The sequence below is a fragment of the Bos taurus genome, unplaced genomic scaffold (assembly GCF_002263795.3).
Source record: "Bos taurus isolate L1 Dominette 01449 registration number 42190680 breed Hereford unplaced genomic scaffold, ARS-UCD2.0 Super-Scaffold_1723_ScbfJmS_2085, whole genome shotgun sequence".
Classification (NCBI taxonomy): domain Eukaryota; kingdom Metazoa; phylum Chordata; class Mammalia; order Artiodactyla; family Bovidae; genus Bos; species Bos taurus.
Genome location: NW_020192292.1, coordinates 4,420,109 through 4,432,996, shown reverse-complemented (window position 1 = coordinate 4,432,996; position 12,888 = coordinate 4,420,109). Strand labels below are relative to the sequence as shown.

The 12,888-nt window shown below is 58.4% G+C and overlaps 1 protein-coding gene across 1 annotated transcript; it reads right to left on the bottom strand.

Moving 5' to 3' along the window:
- Window positions 1-3,995: 3,995 nt before the first annotated feature.
- On the bottom strand, window positions 3,996-6,168 carry LOC781679 (transcription factor SOX-3). Its single transcript, XM_005227560.4, has one exon. It carries the CDS (start codon window positions 6,119-6,121, stop codon window positions 4,766-4,768), a length of 1,356 nt encoding a protein of 451 aa, XP_005227617.2. The 5' UTR covers window positions 6,122-6,168; the 3' UTR covers window positions 3,996-4,765.
- Between the last annotated feature and the right edge of the window lie 6,720 nt (window positions 6,169-12,888).

Below are 12,888 nucleotides of genomic sequence, written 5' to 3'. Positions count from 1 at the left end.
CACAGTGCATAATAATCTGTATCTGACAAAACTACTGGACTTCAAATTTTATTTAGATATGAAACCATCAGGAACCATGATTTACTTAACAAACATTTCTCAGGGGGATCCTGAGGTGGGAGTGGGGGAGGTAGGGGTTGGAGGAGAGAGGCACAGAAGGACACAGCATTGATCAGACAATAAGAAGTCACTAGAAGGTTATGAAGAAAGGAAGTGACACTGATAGGATTTCTGTTTGAAAAGTTGACAGGACACTCTGGGGAGAGTGGATTGGTGAGGAGCACAGTGGATGCAGGGAAAACAGGTAGGAGGCCATGGCAGTGGTCCGGCAGGCAGTGATGGTGGTGTGGATGAAGATGGCAGTGACGGGGAGAAGGGGCACAACCGACCATGTTTGTTCATTCGGCTGTGTGGGTGCGAGTTGGGTGCTCACCTAGTCCCTCCCCTCCTGGCCCAGACACACCCTGTGGGCTTGCTCCGAACCCCCCTCCCAAGAGGGCAGTGAGTTGCAGGCTCCTGGGTTTATGCGCTTTCTGGTTCCTCAATGGCCCCTGCTTCCCGCGGTCCAAGCTGTTCAGCTTGGCTCCCAAGGAGGTCTTTTTCTCCACTGAGTGGGTCCGAAGAATGACAGAGCCGTCACTAATCTGCTCCTGCTCCCGCTGACTGATGAGGGCGCTTGGCAGGGGGTTGCTCTGCTGTGTTCACTGCAGCCCCCGATCTGGAGGAGAGCTGGGGAATTACTGCTGCTGGGGCTCCCGACCCCCCTTACCCCAAACAAACGAAGGGAAAGCTTGAACTTTCTTCTTTCACAAGGAGACACACTTCTGTATTTGTGACTGGGAGAGAATATATTTTAAAGCTGACTTTTCTGATGATAGTAGGGATACAGTCCTATCAGAGAAAATTGAAGTACGAATAAATAGAAGGAAGACTAACCAATATTCATGATAGTACCCTGCATTTTTGTATGTTCTCCGACTCATACATACTTCAGTAGGTCACACGTACTGAATATATTTTTTCGCGTCTTGCTCTTTTAGATCTGTTTTAAGTGTTGTATTGTGTCATTGTAATCTCTCCCAGCACAATTTTTAATATCTGCAAAGTAGTCTTTTGGGGGAAAAGGAATTTTCATAACCTTTTCCTATCTGTTGAACAGTTGGGTTGGGTATAACTTTTACTATCACAAGCAGGTCTGTGATGAACGTCTTTGTTTATAAATCTATACCTGTGTTTTGGATGCCCTCTCCCCCTGTAGATTTTTAGACAGGAGATTAATGAGGGAAGATATAGAGACAAGCCAGCAAAGAACATCTCCATGTAGGATGCTGCTGCTGCTACTGCTAAATCGCTTTAGTCGTGTCCGACTCTGTGCGACCCCAGAGACAGCAGCCCACCAGGCTCCCCCGTCCCTGGGATAATTCCCATCAAAAGATAACTCTGCTCCTGTCAGGAGACACTAAAGATGGACTGTGTTTATCCCTCTGTAAGGACCTGAGGCGCCCATCACTTCACCATTTGCCAAGCATTGGCCACTAGGTGTCTGTATGTCAGAAATTACATCTTTTCTACAGAGACCCCACTAGATTAAGGGCTTGAGAGGCAGCTGAAGCTGGAATTTCATCAGTTGCTCTCCATCTTGTGGCAGAGTCAGGCGTCCACCAGGCCTGGGAGTCCCGTTCCCCTGTGCACCCAGAGACCAGCTAAGCAACCTTGAGCACTGTCACTTCCCGTGCAGGGGCCAGTTTTCTTATGTGTAAAACAAGTCCCCAAAGGCAGGAGTTGGGGCTTGACCAGATTTTGTTATTGTTGCCATTTCAGCCTCAGAACCCTTATTTCAAATCAAATTTGACCAGAACCCTAAGCTAGAAAACAGATTGAGGGGCAACTGTCCCCATAGACGTGGGGGAGGAGTGGAAGAGGAGGAGGGGGTGTTGCGCTAGTCTGGAAACTCTGGCCCAGGGGATGGAAGTTGCACTCCAGTGCAGTTCTCTTTCCTGTGGCTGAAGTTAAAAAACAATTATCTTTCATCTATATTTAAATCCTCCAAATGTGCTGATTGATGAAATCCTTTCTCTTAAAGGCAATTTGGAAATCGGACAAAGTAGAGCACAAAGCCGTGGATGTTTAGAGAGGGGGGGGGGGGCGGCCAGTAGTGTGTGAGACCGGTTGAAAGGGTGACCCTGGCACTTCTAAGAAGGCAGCAGCACAATGGACTCTTGGAAAGAAGCGGTATCAATTTATTCCCGCGTTGGCACCGCCCCCTCAGTGGGGCGGAATTGCTTGTTTTCAACCCTCCCTTGCCCGGAGTCTTTCAGACCAAACTTGGGTCCACAATTGCTAGCAATTTGAACCCAGAGTAACCGACGGACAGGTATTTTTACGGACGCCCAAACACTGTGAAAGATACGAATAGGGGGTGGATATGACCAGAGAGTTGCCTCCCGCCCCCCCCCCCACCCCTCTGGACGCGGACCGCGGGTGGAGGGGAACCTGGTAGCCTGGGACCCTGCTCTCCAGTCACGGCAGCAGGACTGGCAGCGCCGACCCGCTCGGCGGGGCCCGGGATCCGTGGGACGGGAAGGGGAGCGAGCGGTAGTGAGGCCTCGCCACACCGGACGCAGCAGGCGCCCGGGAGGAGCACCGGGTGGAGGGCGATGCGCCGAGGTCGGTGCATCACGACCGGGATGCCTCCCACCCCGTGCGGTACCGTCGGGGGAGGCCAGTGCCAGCGCCTGCGGGGGAGGGGTGGTGCCGCCTTCCCAGGGAGACCCGACCTTTCTCCAAGAGGCGTGGTGAGCTTAAGTCTCCGGGATCCGCAGTGAGGTGTAAAAAGCGGGCACGACCCCCGAAGCCGCAGAAAGCCCCCGCCCCTCCTCCACCCCACCCCCCACCCCCCGCGAAGCCCGCCCCGGCTCGCAGGTGAATGGTCAGCCCGCACAAAGGAAGCCGGCTGGAAATGTGGAATTCAGACCAATTTAATGGGAGTTCCTGTCGCCCCGAGTCCAGCAGACCTCAAGCAAAGAAACCTGTGGTCAGGAGTGGAAGAGGATAAAACACAGTACACCAGGCCGCGCTTACTGGAAAGCCCGAGTTTAGTTATTCTGGGATAGCGAGGTAACAGGATTAGAGGGATTAAGGAAATCACCTCAAACAGATGAGGAGGGGGTAAAAAAACACTGGTTCTATTTGTTTTCTTCCTAGGCCTCAAACAGATTCACTGGGGCCGAGTGGCCAGGCGCAAAACCAAAGGCCTTTCGGGGGGCACAGTGGAAATCCCAAGGGTCAGGGATGGAGGGAGAGTAGGGGGAGAGAGGGAGTCGAAAACTAGCTAGAGGCTCGGGTTGAGAGGGGGCCTCTTCTAGAAAACCAGTCAGTGGGCTGGAGTGACAAGTCAAAAAGAGAAAGCCATCGGAGGAGTCTCAGAGATCTTTGCAAAAATCTAAGGTGGACTGTTGAAAACCACACCTTCCAGAGTTGAATGCTGGCTCTGCCGCTTCAGCCACCTCGGTCGAAATGTATTGGTTTCCTGCTAGGGAGTCCTGAACTATTTCTGTTTAATAGGCTGAGATTTCCGAAGAGTTTTCGTTTGTAAATCATTTGGCTTGACTCGAGTATCTTCCCGCCCCAGTGCACAAAGGTAAATGTGCCCCCTTTCGGGGCCAGTTTCCGCGGCCGCCCCTCCCCGCCCCGCGTGGCGGCTGCCGCCGCCGAGATCAACAAGTGCGTGGCTGCGGGGTGCTAGCCTCCGCCTGAGTATGCTCGCTCCCGGAAAGACAAATCGCTTTCTCCTTGGAGTTTCAGTTGAAAATACCGAGAGACGCCGTGTTTGCGATCACCAGTAGTTACAGAAGAAACCGTTCCAGATCACGCTTGCCTCCCCCCAGGCCCCCCACCCCCGGCCCCGGGACCGGACCATGGTCGCAGTACCGAGGACTGGTTCCCTCCCTAACCCGCACCTAAAGTTTCAGGCCCGCAAAATTACCAGGACTCCATTATGTTGGTTATAAAATTTATTGATCTCTCATTTAGGAACTGAATAAAACCTTGAAAACCCTGAAACAAAATAGCCCCTTAGCCCTACCACCCAAACGAAATCCACATACATTAGCGCGACGAAATATCAAACAGATCACGGCAGAAATCACCAACTCAACAGCTTAAATGCGGACTGGACAGAAAGCTGTCCTGCGGCCAGGGGCGGCGAGGCGGGAGACACACGCACACCTGGCTATAAATTAACATCGGCCTTGGCTGCCGCGCCGCGGCGGTCAGTTCCCACCCCCCACCACCCCGAGCCCACGAGGAAAACAGATGCAACGCGACTGGGGGAGGAGGCGTTGTAGTTCTCAAGCCAGCCTCACCCGAGTCCGTTTGCCCCATTCACTCACTCCTCGGCTAACAGCAAACTAACGCGACAACATTTTCAAATGCAACAGAAAAACCCAGGAACCCGGGAGGAGGAGGAGGAGGTTGGGGGGGGGCGGCTTTTTCTTGGCAAACAACACAGCGGATTCCCAGCCTACAGAAGGGGAAGGGAGGGAAGGCGGCGAGGGGCCTGCGAGCTCGAGAAAGTCCCATTTCCGCCGCTCCGGACTCCTTTCAGTTTTCGTACAAACCCCGACAGCTACAGCCAAACTTTCCATCCTCCCCATCATCGGTACAAGGCAACAGTCCCAGGCAAGCAAAGCTAAACAACAAGGCGTCCCCACTCGGGGGTGCAGGGGCGGGGTGGGGCGGAGGGGCTGCGAGCGCCGGCGGGCGCTCAGATGTGGGTCAGGGGCACCGTGCCGTTGACGGCAGTCCCGGCGCCCTGGTAGTGCTGGTGCACGCTGTGCAGGCGGCCTCCCGGCAGCGGCGAGGCGGCGTCCGCCGCGTCCCCGCCGGGCGGCAGGTACATGCTGATCATGTCGCGCAGGTCGCCGAGGCACGCGCGCTGCGAGTGCGACGCGATGGCGGGCGGCGGCGAGCTGGGCTCCGTCTTCACCACCGTGCCCATGGGGCCCAGGCTCATGGCGGCAGCGGCGGCGGCGGCCGCCGCGGGCTGCTGCCCGTAGGCTGCGGCGGCGGCGGCGGCGGCGGAGGGCGCCATGCTCCCGTAGCCCGAAGCGGCTGCGGCGGCGGCCGCGGCGTTCATGTAGCTCTGGGCGCCTGGCGGCATCATGGGGCTGTACTGCAGGCCGGCCATGTCGTAGCGGTGCATCTGAGGCAGCGCGGGCGGCGGCGGCGGGCTGCTCATGGTCGCGGGCGGCGCGTAGCCCAGCTGCTCCTGCACCAGCGAGTACGCGCCGTTGGCCCAGCCGTTCACGTGTGTGTACGTGTCCAGGCGCTGGCCCACGCCCACCGGGCTGCTGGCGGCCGCGGCGGCCGCGGCGGCGGCGGCGGCGGCCGCGGCGCCGGGGGGCAGCAGGCCGCCAGGCAGGGAGTACTTGTCCTTCTTGAGCAGCGTCTTGGTCTTGCGGCGCGGCCGGTACTTGTAGTCCGGGTACTCTTTCATGTGCACCGCGCGCAGCCGCTTGGCCTCGTCGATGAACGGCCGCTTCTCGGCGTCCGTCAGCAGTTTCCAGTCGGCGCCCAAGCGTTTACTGATCTCGGAGTTGTGCATCTTGGGGTTCTCCAGGGCCATCTTGCGCCGCTGCCCGCGGGACCACACCATGAAGGCATTCATGGGCCGCTTCACGCGGTCCTGATCGCTGCCCCCGCCGCCGCCGCCGCCGCCCCCGCCACCGCCCCCGGCGCTCGCGCCCCCGCTGCTGCCGCCGCCTGCGTTCGCGCCGCCGCCGGCGTTCGCACTACTCTTGCCTGCGCCGCCCGGGGCTGCCGGGCCGCCCGCGCCTGCCGCTGGGGTGGGTGGCCCCACGGGGTTCTTGAGTTCAGTCTCCAGCAGGCTGTACATGGCCGGGGCGGGAAGAAGGTGCGCCAGGGTGGCGGGAGGAGAAGGCGCTCCCGGCGCTGGAGCGGCCACGGTGAAAAGGCCCGGGGACTCCGTCGGAGGGGCGCTTGGGGGCCGCTGGGCCCGCGGGTCGGGCGGGAAGGGCAGGCTGGCCGCAGTGGTCCGCGCCAAGTCAGCGGGACCCCGCAGGCTGCTGGCACCTGATGCGTGGTCTCGGGCAGGTCGCATTCGCAGTCTGGTCGGGCGCTCGCCGGGCTTCTTATATACCTGCTCGGATCCCCCGGGGTTGGGGCTCGGTCCGCCCCTAGCCACCCGGAGGCCCGGTGATTGACAGGCTTGCAGTGATGCGCCCTGGCCAATCATCACGGAGCCCTTGTTCGGCCAGGCTGGAAAAAAAAAAGTTCGGGGAGTCCTTTCGTTCACCCCCACGCCTCTCTGGGGCCTGGTGACGTGATAAGAGTTATTCAGGAGGCGGGAGTCCCGGACAGCCGCTCAGGGACCACCAATTAGGGTCTCAAAAAGTTTGAAAGAACGAAACTCGAGGAGGTGACGGAGGGGGGAGGGGGGCGCGAGCCGGTTTGGGGGGGGAGGAGGCAGGGGGCGCCCACAGGGTTCCGAAAACAACTTTGTCAAGGCCGGGGGGCGTCCGGTCCCGGGGCCACCCTGCACAGCTTCCCGCTGTCTGCGCGGAGGTACTCCAACCGCTTCTGCTGCCAGCGCTAAGGGACACAGGACACGGCCAGCTACCCAGGCGGCCTTGGAGACTCGGGGCACAGTGGAGGTACCCCGGTGCTGGGCTCCGAGAAGCCCTCCCTGGAATCGGCCCCGTTCCGGTAGGACCCTCCGCCGGGAAGCCCCGGGCCAGCGCTCCCAGCACTGAGCGGGGGTCAGGGAGCGGGGCTCGGGAGACAGGCTTGGGGACCGCAGGGCGCAGTGGGGCTGCGAGCTTTCGGTGGTTTGCCCGGCGCCCCGGCCGGGCCGAAACGCTCCCATGCGGTGGTGCGGGGAGTGTTGAGGGGGGCGCGGAGGGGTGAACCGGCCTCAGCTCTCTTCTCCGGGCCCCCGTTTAGCGGCCCCTTTTTGTCTCTGCTCTCTGGCCATTTCGGTTTTTCCAGTCCGATGCCCCTGAGGGGGAGGGTCGGGCCCCTTGGAAAATCCGTTTTCATGGCAACACAGAGCCTCTCCAAGTGAAAGAAAAGTTTCTTGAAGGGGGGGGGGGGGGGGTGGTGGCCCGAGAGGAGCCGAGGCCGTCCTGGGGCGCCCCCTCCACCGGCCGCGCACCTGCCGGGACCACTGAGCGCTGCTCTCGCCGCGCAGCCGCGCCGCCTCCCCGGGGAGCAGGCGCTGCTAACGGATGCCGTCTTCCTTTTTTTATTTTTTTATAGCCTTCCCGACCGGAGCCTCGAGACTCTGAGCGCCACATTCAACCGCCTGTCGGGGTTGTCTGCGGAAGAATAGCGGCGCGGGGAAGCCCGGCTGCGGGTAGCTGGCACCCTGACTATCGCCGCCTCCAGCCCAAACTAGTGGCTCAGCGTCTGCAACTCCCGAAGACGCCCGAGGCGACCGGTGGGAAGGAAAAGCCAACCCCGGACAGAGGTGGCAAAGACTGAAATAAGTGTCCCACGGTGTGGCCCACCAACCCCCCCAGCCTCGTGGAAAGATGGGGAACCCAAAGAAAGGCGTATATCCTAAGTGTGGGGAAAAAAAACAAAAACAAAAACAGCTCCAAACCGAGGTTTTTAGCTCCTTATAATGCAAGACCCAGCGATCCTGGGAAGCCTGCGTGCCAGGAGCTTGCTTCCCCGTTTCTTGCACAAATTATAAAGTAACCCGCTGTGACTTGGGGGACGCAGAGCAGGCCAGCCCGCCCTGGGGCCCGCGGACCGCTAGCACCAGAATCCCGGCTCCCAGCAGCAACGTCTCCTGGAAGTTTGGGGTCTCGAAACCCGCCTCTTAAGTTTGGGTTCCACTTGGTTCTGTTGCTCTTCTGGGCGGAAGGAAGCGAACGTATACAGTCAAGGGCTGCTGCGATCATTTGAATGGTTCTACGCATTTAGGGTTTTGAAGTAAACTATGTGGAATGGTTCTGTGTATGAGTCGTGTGTGTGTGCGTGTGTGCACGCCCGCGCACGCGCGCACGGGTATGTGTACTTAAGTTGACATGGACTGGAAGGCATGTTTCAGAAAACAGAAGTGATTCGACAGTCTCCACCTGCAACTGTTTTCTTGCCAGACTGGGTGACACAGACAAAATTTCCTGGGCAAACCCACCTTCTCCCCAAGAAGTCAGTGTGCAGTAGCCTTGCCCTTTTGGCCGCCTTTCCAGATGCCCTCTCGGTTCTCTGGGCCTCTGAGGCTGTTGCTAAGTGAAGCGCGTTTTAGGAAACTACCCAACCGACGCGCGGCCTGGCGTCCAGTAGCCTGACAGATGTCAGGATTCTTTCCAAGTTTTAGGACCCAAGTAAGCCGTTGTGGTGACAGAGCCTGGGCTGCCTACTTGCCTAGGCAAGAGGTGCGGTGCCCGGCCGGCGCTTCTCGCCGCAGCAGGTTATCTGGGGGAACTGGTCACTGCTCCCAGCTGTTTGTCACTTGCTCACACCCATCCCGCGGTTTAGGTAAGCTCCTTCTCACATCAACGTCCTTCTTCCAGATTTATGGCAGTCTTGCTAGGATCAGACACCCTCTCCCACACTCCTGGCTTCCCTCGGAGGTCACGATTAAACCGATCTCTGTGCCTGGTAGCTCTGGGGTGGTCCGCCTTCGGAACATTTGAGAGGACACGTTCTCAGCCCATACTACCATTTCAGTAATCAAGCGAGATTACCATCATAGGGGTGGGGAGATGGAGGGAAGGTAGAAGGAAACGGTTCTCTTAGCAGTACCAGCGCAGGCACCGGCCGAGCGACGCGACTTTCCTCGCGGGTCGGGAGAAGCTTCACGGCAGGTACTACCGCCCGAGGATGCTCGGTCCAGGCGGGGCCCGCGGGGAAGCTAGACGTCCGTGGAGCCCCAACAGGTGTCTCCGACCCGCACCTGCACCCCGCGAGGAAAGCAGAGCGACACAGCGGGATTCGGGAAGAGTCCTTTCCGCTCTTTGCGGGAGGAGAGCGTGTTCGGTAGCTCTCTCTCCCTCGGGGCCTCCGGGAGCCCTTGGGCGGCAAACAGAGCCCCCCGGACGGCGGGTAGGGAACTCGGCCAAACACGCCGTCCCCATTCTCCCCGCCCTCTGGAGAGAGCTCTGGCTCCCTCGGACTGGGGCTGGGCCTGGGGATTCCAAGACCCAGGGCGCGGCAACAGCGCCGTTTGTTGGCTTCGGTTGGAAACTTCACCTATAGGCGCCCCTTCTCTCCCTACGGGGCTTCGAGGTCGCCCCAACCCTCCAAGGAGAGGCAGCTGCATCGCTGCGGGCAGAAGTGGGACTCTCCTTAGAGGGCTGGTGATGGCAAAACTCGGGGGTTGGGGTAGGCTCTAGTGTGGGTGGCCCTGCAGGCTCCGGGTGCCTAGGGCGCTTCCAACTCTGCCTTCCTGCGGTTTGCGGAAATCCAGTGTCCCAGGAGCCCCGTATCTGCAAAGTGAACTCCTTAGCACTTGGCCTGAGAGCTACTAGTCGAGCAGGGGAGGGGCTGTACCAGGGCTCGCGCGGGGGTGCCCCCGTGGAACCCTGCTCCGCCACTGCTCAAGGGGGGCTTCTTTCCCGAGTCCGCGGCTCGATTAGGACCCCGCCTCTTATAAGAGGTGCCCTTTGCGTGCTGGGTGGGATGGAATGGGTGTGTATCAGTGTCCGCTCCGGGATCTGCGGCCTGACAATAGTCAAGTGTTCGCCTTTTTTCAAGTGCAGTCGAGCCCAGCGAGGGGTCCAGCTTTGAGGAAGTGCGAAAAACTTATCCCGAAGACCTTTAGAGAAGCTTTGCTTGCCAGCAAGGGGGTGGAGGAAGTTTGCTGATCTAGAGACAGTCTTTTTTCTTATTTCTTCCTTGAGAACAACCCTTGATTATTTACTCTGGCTCCTGGCCAAGAGGGTGTATTTAGGCCCCAGATTGAGGGCCTTGACCAAGAAATCAGGAGCTTAGGTCTGTTGTAGAATCATCTCCCGCAAAAGGTCGCAAAGGTCACCAGATCTCCAACGAGGCTGGAAGAGACAGCCGAGCACCTCGCAGCTGTCGAGGTCTCAGTCTGATACCCGCAGCACCCCTCATCCCCCACCCACCCCCCTGCAGCTTCCAATAAAGCTCTCGTCCTTCAGAGTTTGGGAAGGAGCTGACGGTCCTAGGCTGGCGGTGCAGTTTGCAGTAATAGCCTAGTTGACACTCTCCAAGGAAAGCTTACTAGGAGCCACCAAGGTGTGCGGTGACACGGTCCTCAGGGTACCAAAAAGTCTCCTGTGGGCGGGCCAACTGTATTCTATCGCACTTTGATGTAGCCCTTTTTAGGAAGGAGGGTGTACTTTTAAAAGAGTTTCCGAATTGGCTTCCCTGGGTTAGCTGAGCTGCGGTCGGTGGGTACGGGGAATCCCCTTGGCCCAGACCTTGGCGCTCAGTTGCAGAGTCCTGTCCACCCGCAGGGTGTGACGACAAGGATGCCAGGCGTTTTCCCTAGGTGTAGAGCCACTGCCAGGAATTTGGCAATCTCTACCTTCAGCGCCCTCTCTGCCGACCTCACAACGCGAGCACTGCCAAACGCCACCTGAATACAGCCACCTCCCCCGTGGGAAAGGAGGATCTGCCCGGGAACTGGGTCCCACTGGCGGAGCGTCTTCCGGGTCACTGTCGTCGATCTGCCGGCCTCGCCCCCCACCCCTACACGCCCTCAGCCCTCTGAGCTGCGGGGACCCGCCCCCCACGGAGCAGCCTCGCGGCACCCAGCACCCTACCCTGCCCTCCGCTGGGCCCGTCGCCTTCCTTCCTTCCTTCTGTGGCTGCAAAGGCACGGCCCTCTCCGGCAGCGAGGTGGCCTGCCAGAAATCGGGCCTGGGGAAACAATCAGAATATCGTTATCTCTGCGGAACGTGGCTGGAGTTATTCCACGTCCCCGTATCTCATCTACACGCTTATCGAGACCTGGGGGGAGGAGGTTGTGGCGCGGCTCCATCGGGCGGGCGGTGCTTGCCGAGGAAGGATGCCCGTCTGGTCACGGGACCTCCCGGCACCTCCCGTGGGACCCCGCCGGCCCGTCGGCCCTAGCCCTAGGGGGCGCAGGATGGGGCTGGGGGCTGGGGAGAGCGCGCCCTGGAGCAAATTTTAAATCTCAAGGCAGCAGAAAGCTGTTTTCCCTCCCCCCGCCTCCCTCACCCCCGCCGCCTTTTCACTTTCTTTCAAGAGAGGGGAGAGCCGTGGAATTCGATGCGCGGAATCTCTCAGTTCTCTTCCCCTGCCTTGCCGGCCGTCATTGCTTTTCTTGGCACTAAACCTCGGCAGCACACCTACTATGGGCTAGCCGATGCCGCCCGGCGCGGGAGCAGACCACCGCCCCCCTACTTCCGCGTCCTTCAGCTGAGAGCGGCGGCGGCCCGGGGGAGCGCCCGGAGGGCTGGGGACCGTGGCGCGCCCCGGCCGCCGGGGGCCACGCTCGTCCCACCCCGCGCGCGCTTTCCCCTCCGCGGCGCGGAGCCGCGCGGCCGAGCGGCTGAGACGCAGAAGCGCCCGTGGGCCGGGAGCTCCAGCGCCGCCGTCCGAGTGGCGGGCGAGCGAGGCTCCGGGGCGGCTGCTGGCGACGGAGAGCCGGGCGGAGGACGCGCGGCCCGGGAACGGCGAGCGGGCCGCCGCCTGCCAGGTACGGAGGCCGCCGAGCCTCGGGCCGCCCCGTTGACGCGGGGGTCGGCTGTCAGACGGTGCGACAGGGCGAGGTCTGCGGTGCGGCCCCGGCAGCGCCGGCGTTTTGGCGCCCCGGTTGCAGTCACCCCGATTCCATTTCTCGGGAAAAGCGTCGCCGGGTAACAACCCCGAGGCTGGGCAAAGGTGATGTTTGTGTCATTAACACCATCTCCCCTCGTTTCCGAACATCCTTCTTCCCCCAGCCCAGCCGGGCTCGCATTTGAACAAGCAACGGGCCGAACGTCGCGATAACCCTTCCTAATGGGAAAAAAACTGCCCCTTTTGTGGAATGGTTTCTTTACAAAGCCAACAACCAACCTTATTTTCTAGTTCCAATGGCTATCCCTTTATGAGTTATATTATTAAAGAAATCCGACACTAATTGTGCCGATTTAACTTGTTAATTAGTTGCAAATAAACTATTCATTAGTGGTAAAATAAAATAAAACCCATGTGCCTAGATATCATTCCACATTCACATATTGTAGTGTCTGCATAGCATAGGCATACTAAATTAAGTTCCTAAAAGGTTTCTCCTCAGGATAAATAATTAAAATATATTCTACTTTAATTGACATTATAGAGGACATAAATGAGCTTTTCCTTTTAGAAAGAAATAGCCATTTCTAAATAAAGCTTGCAGTCTGGAGAATGGCGGCTTCAGCCAAATGAATAGTCATTACTACCTTTTCAACGACGTGGGCCTTTTGATCAGAAAAGAAATTAGCTCTAAAAAACAGACAATGGAAGCCTGCCCTGCAATAGGAAGAAAATTAGACGGCCAAGGCTCTTCACAACACCTATTTCTATAAACCATAGAGCTCCTTGCTTTTCAATTACAGCTGTTCATTTCATATAAGGAAAGGGGAAAAACAGGCCTCTAATGTAAACTCGCTTTCACCATAAAGCCTTGCTCCTGGCATGCAGCCAGGCTACCTACTTACTATTGTTTTTAGTCCTCTCATCAATTAGCTAATACTATATATTTTAAATGACTCTGAGGGTATTCACAGACTCTCTTCTCCCTTCCCTACACAGACAAAACCCAAGCTGGACTCCCATGAAAGGGCTACCATTCGGTGCACAGACACTTAAATGTATAAAGTTTAATGTTTTTATTGTTCCTCAAAGAAAAACCATATTGAAAACCCTGCTTTGTTTTTTTTCCTATATTTCTTAGCCCAT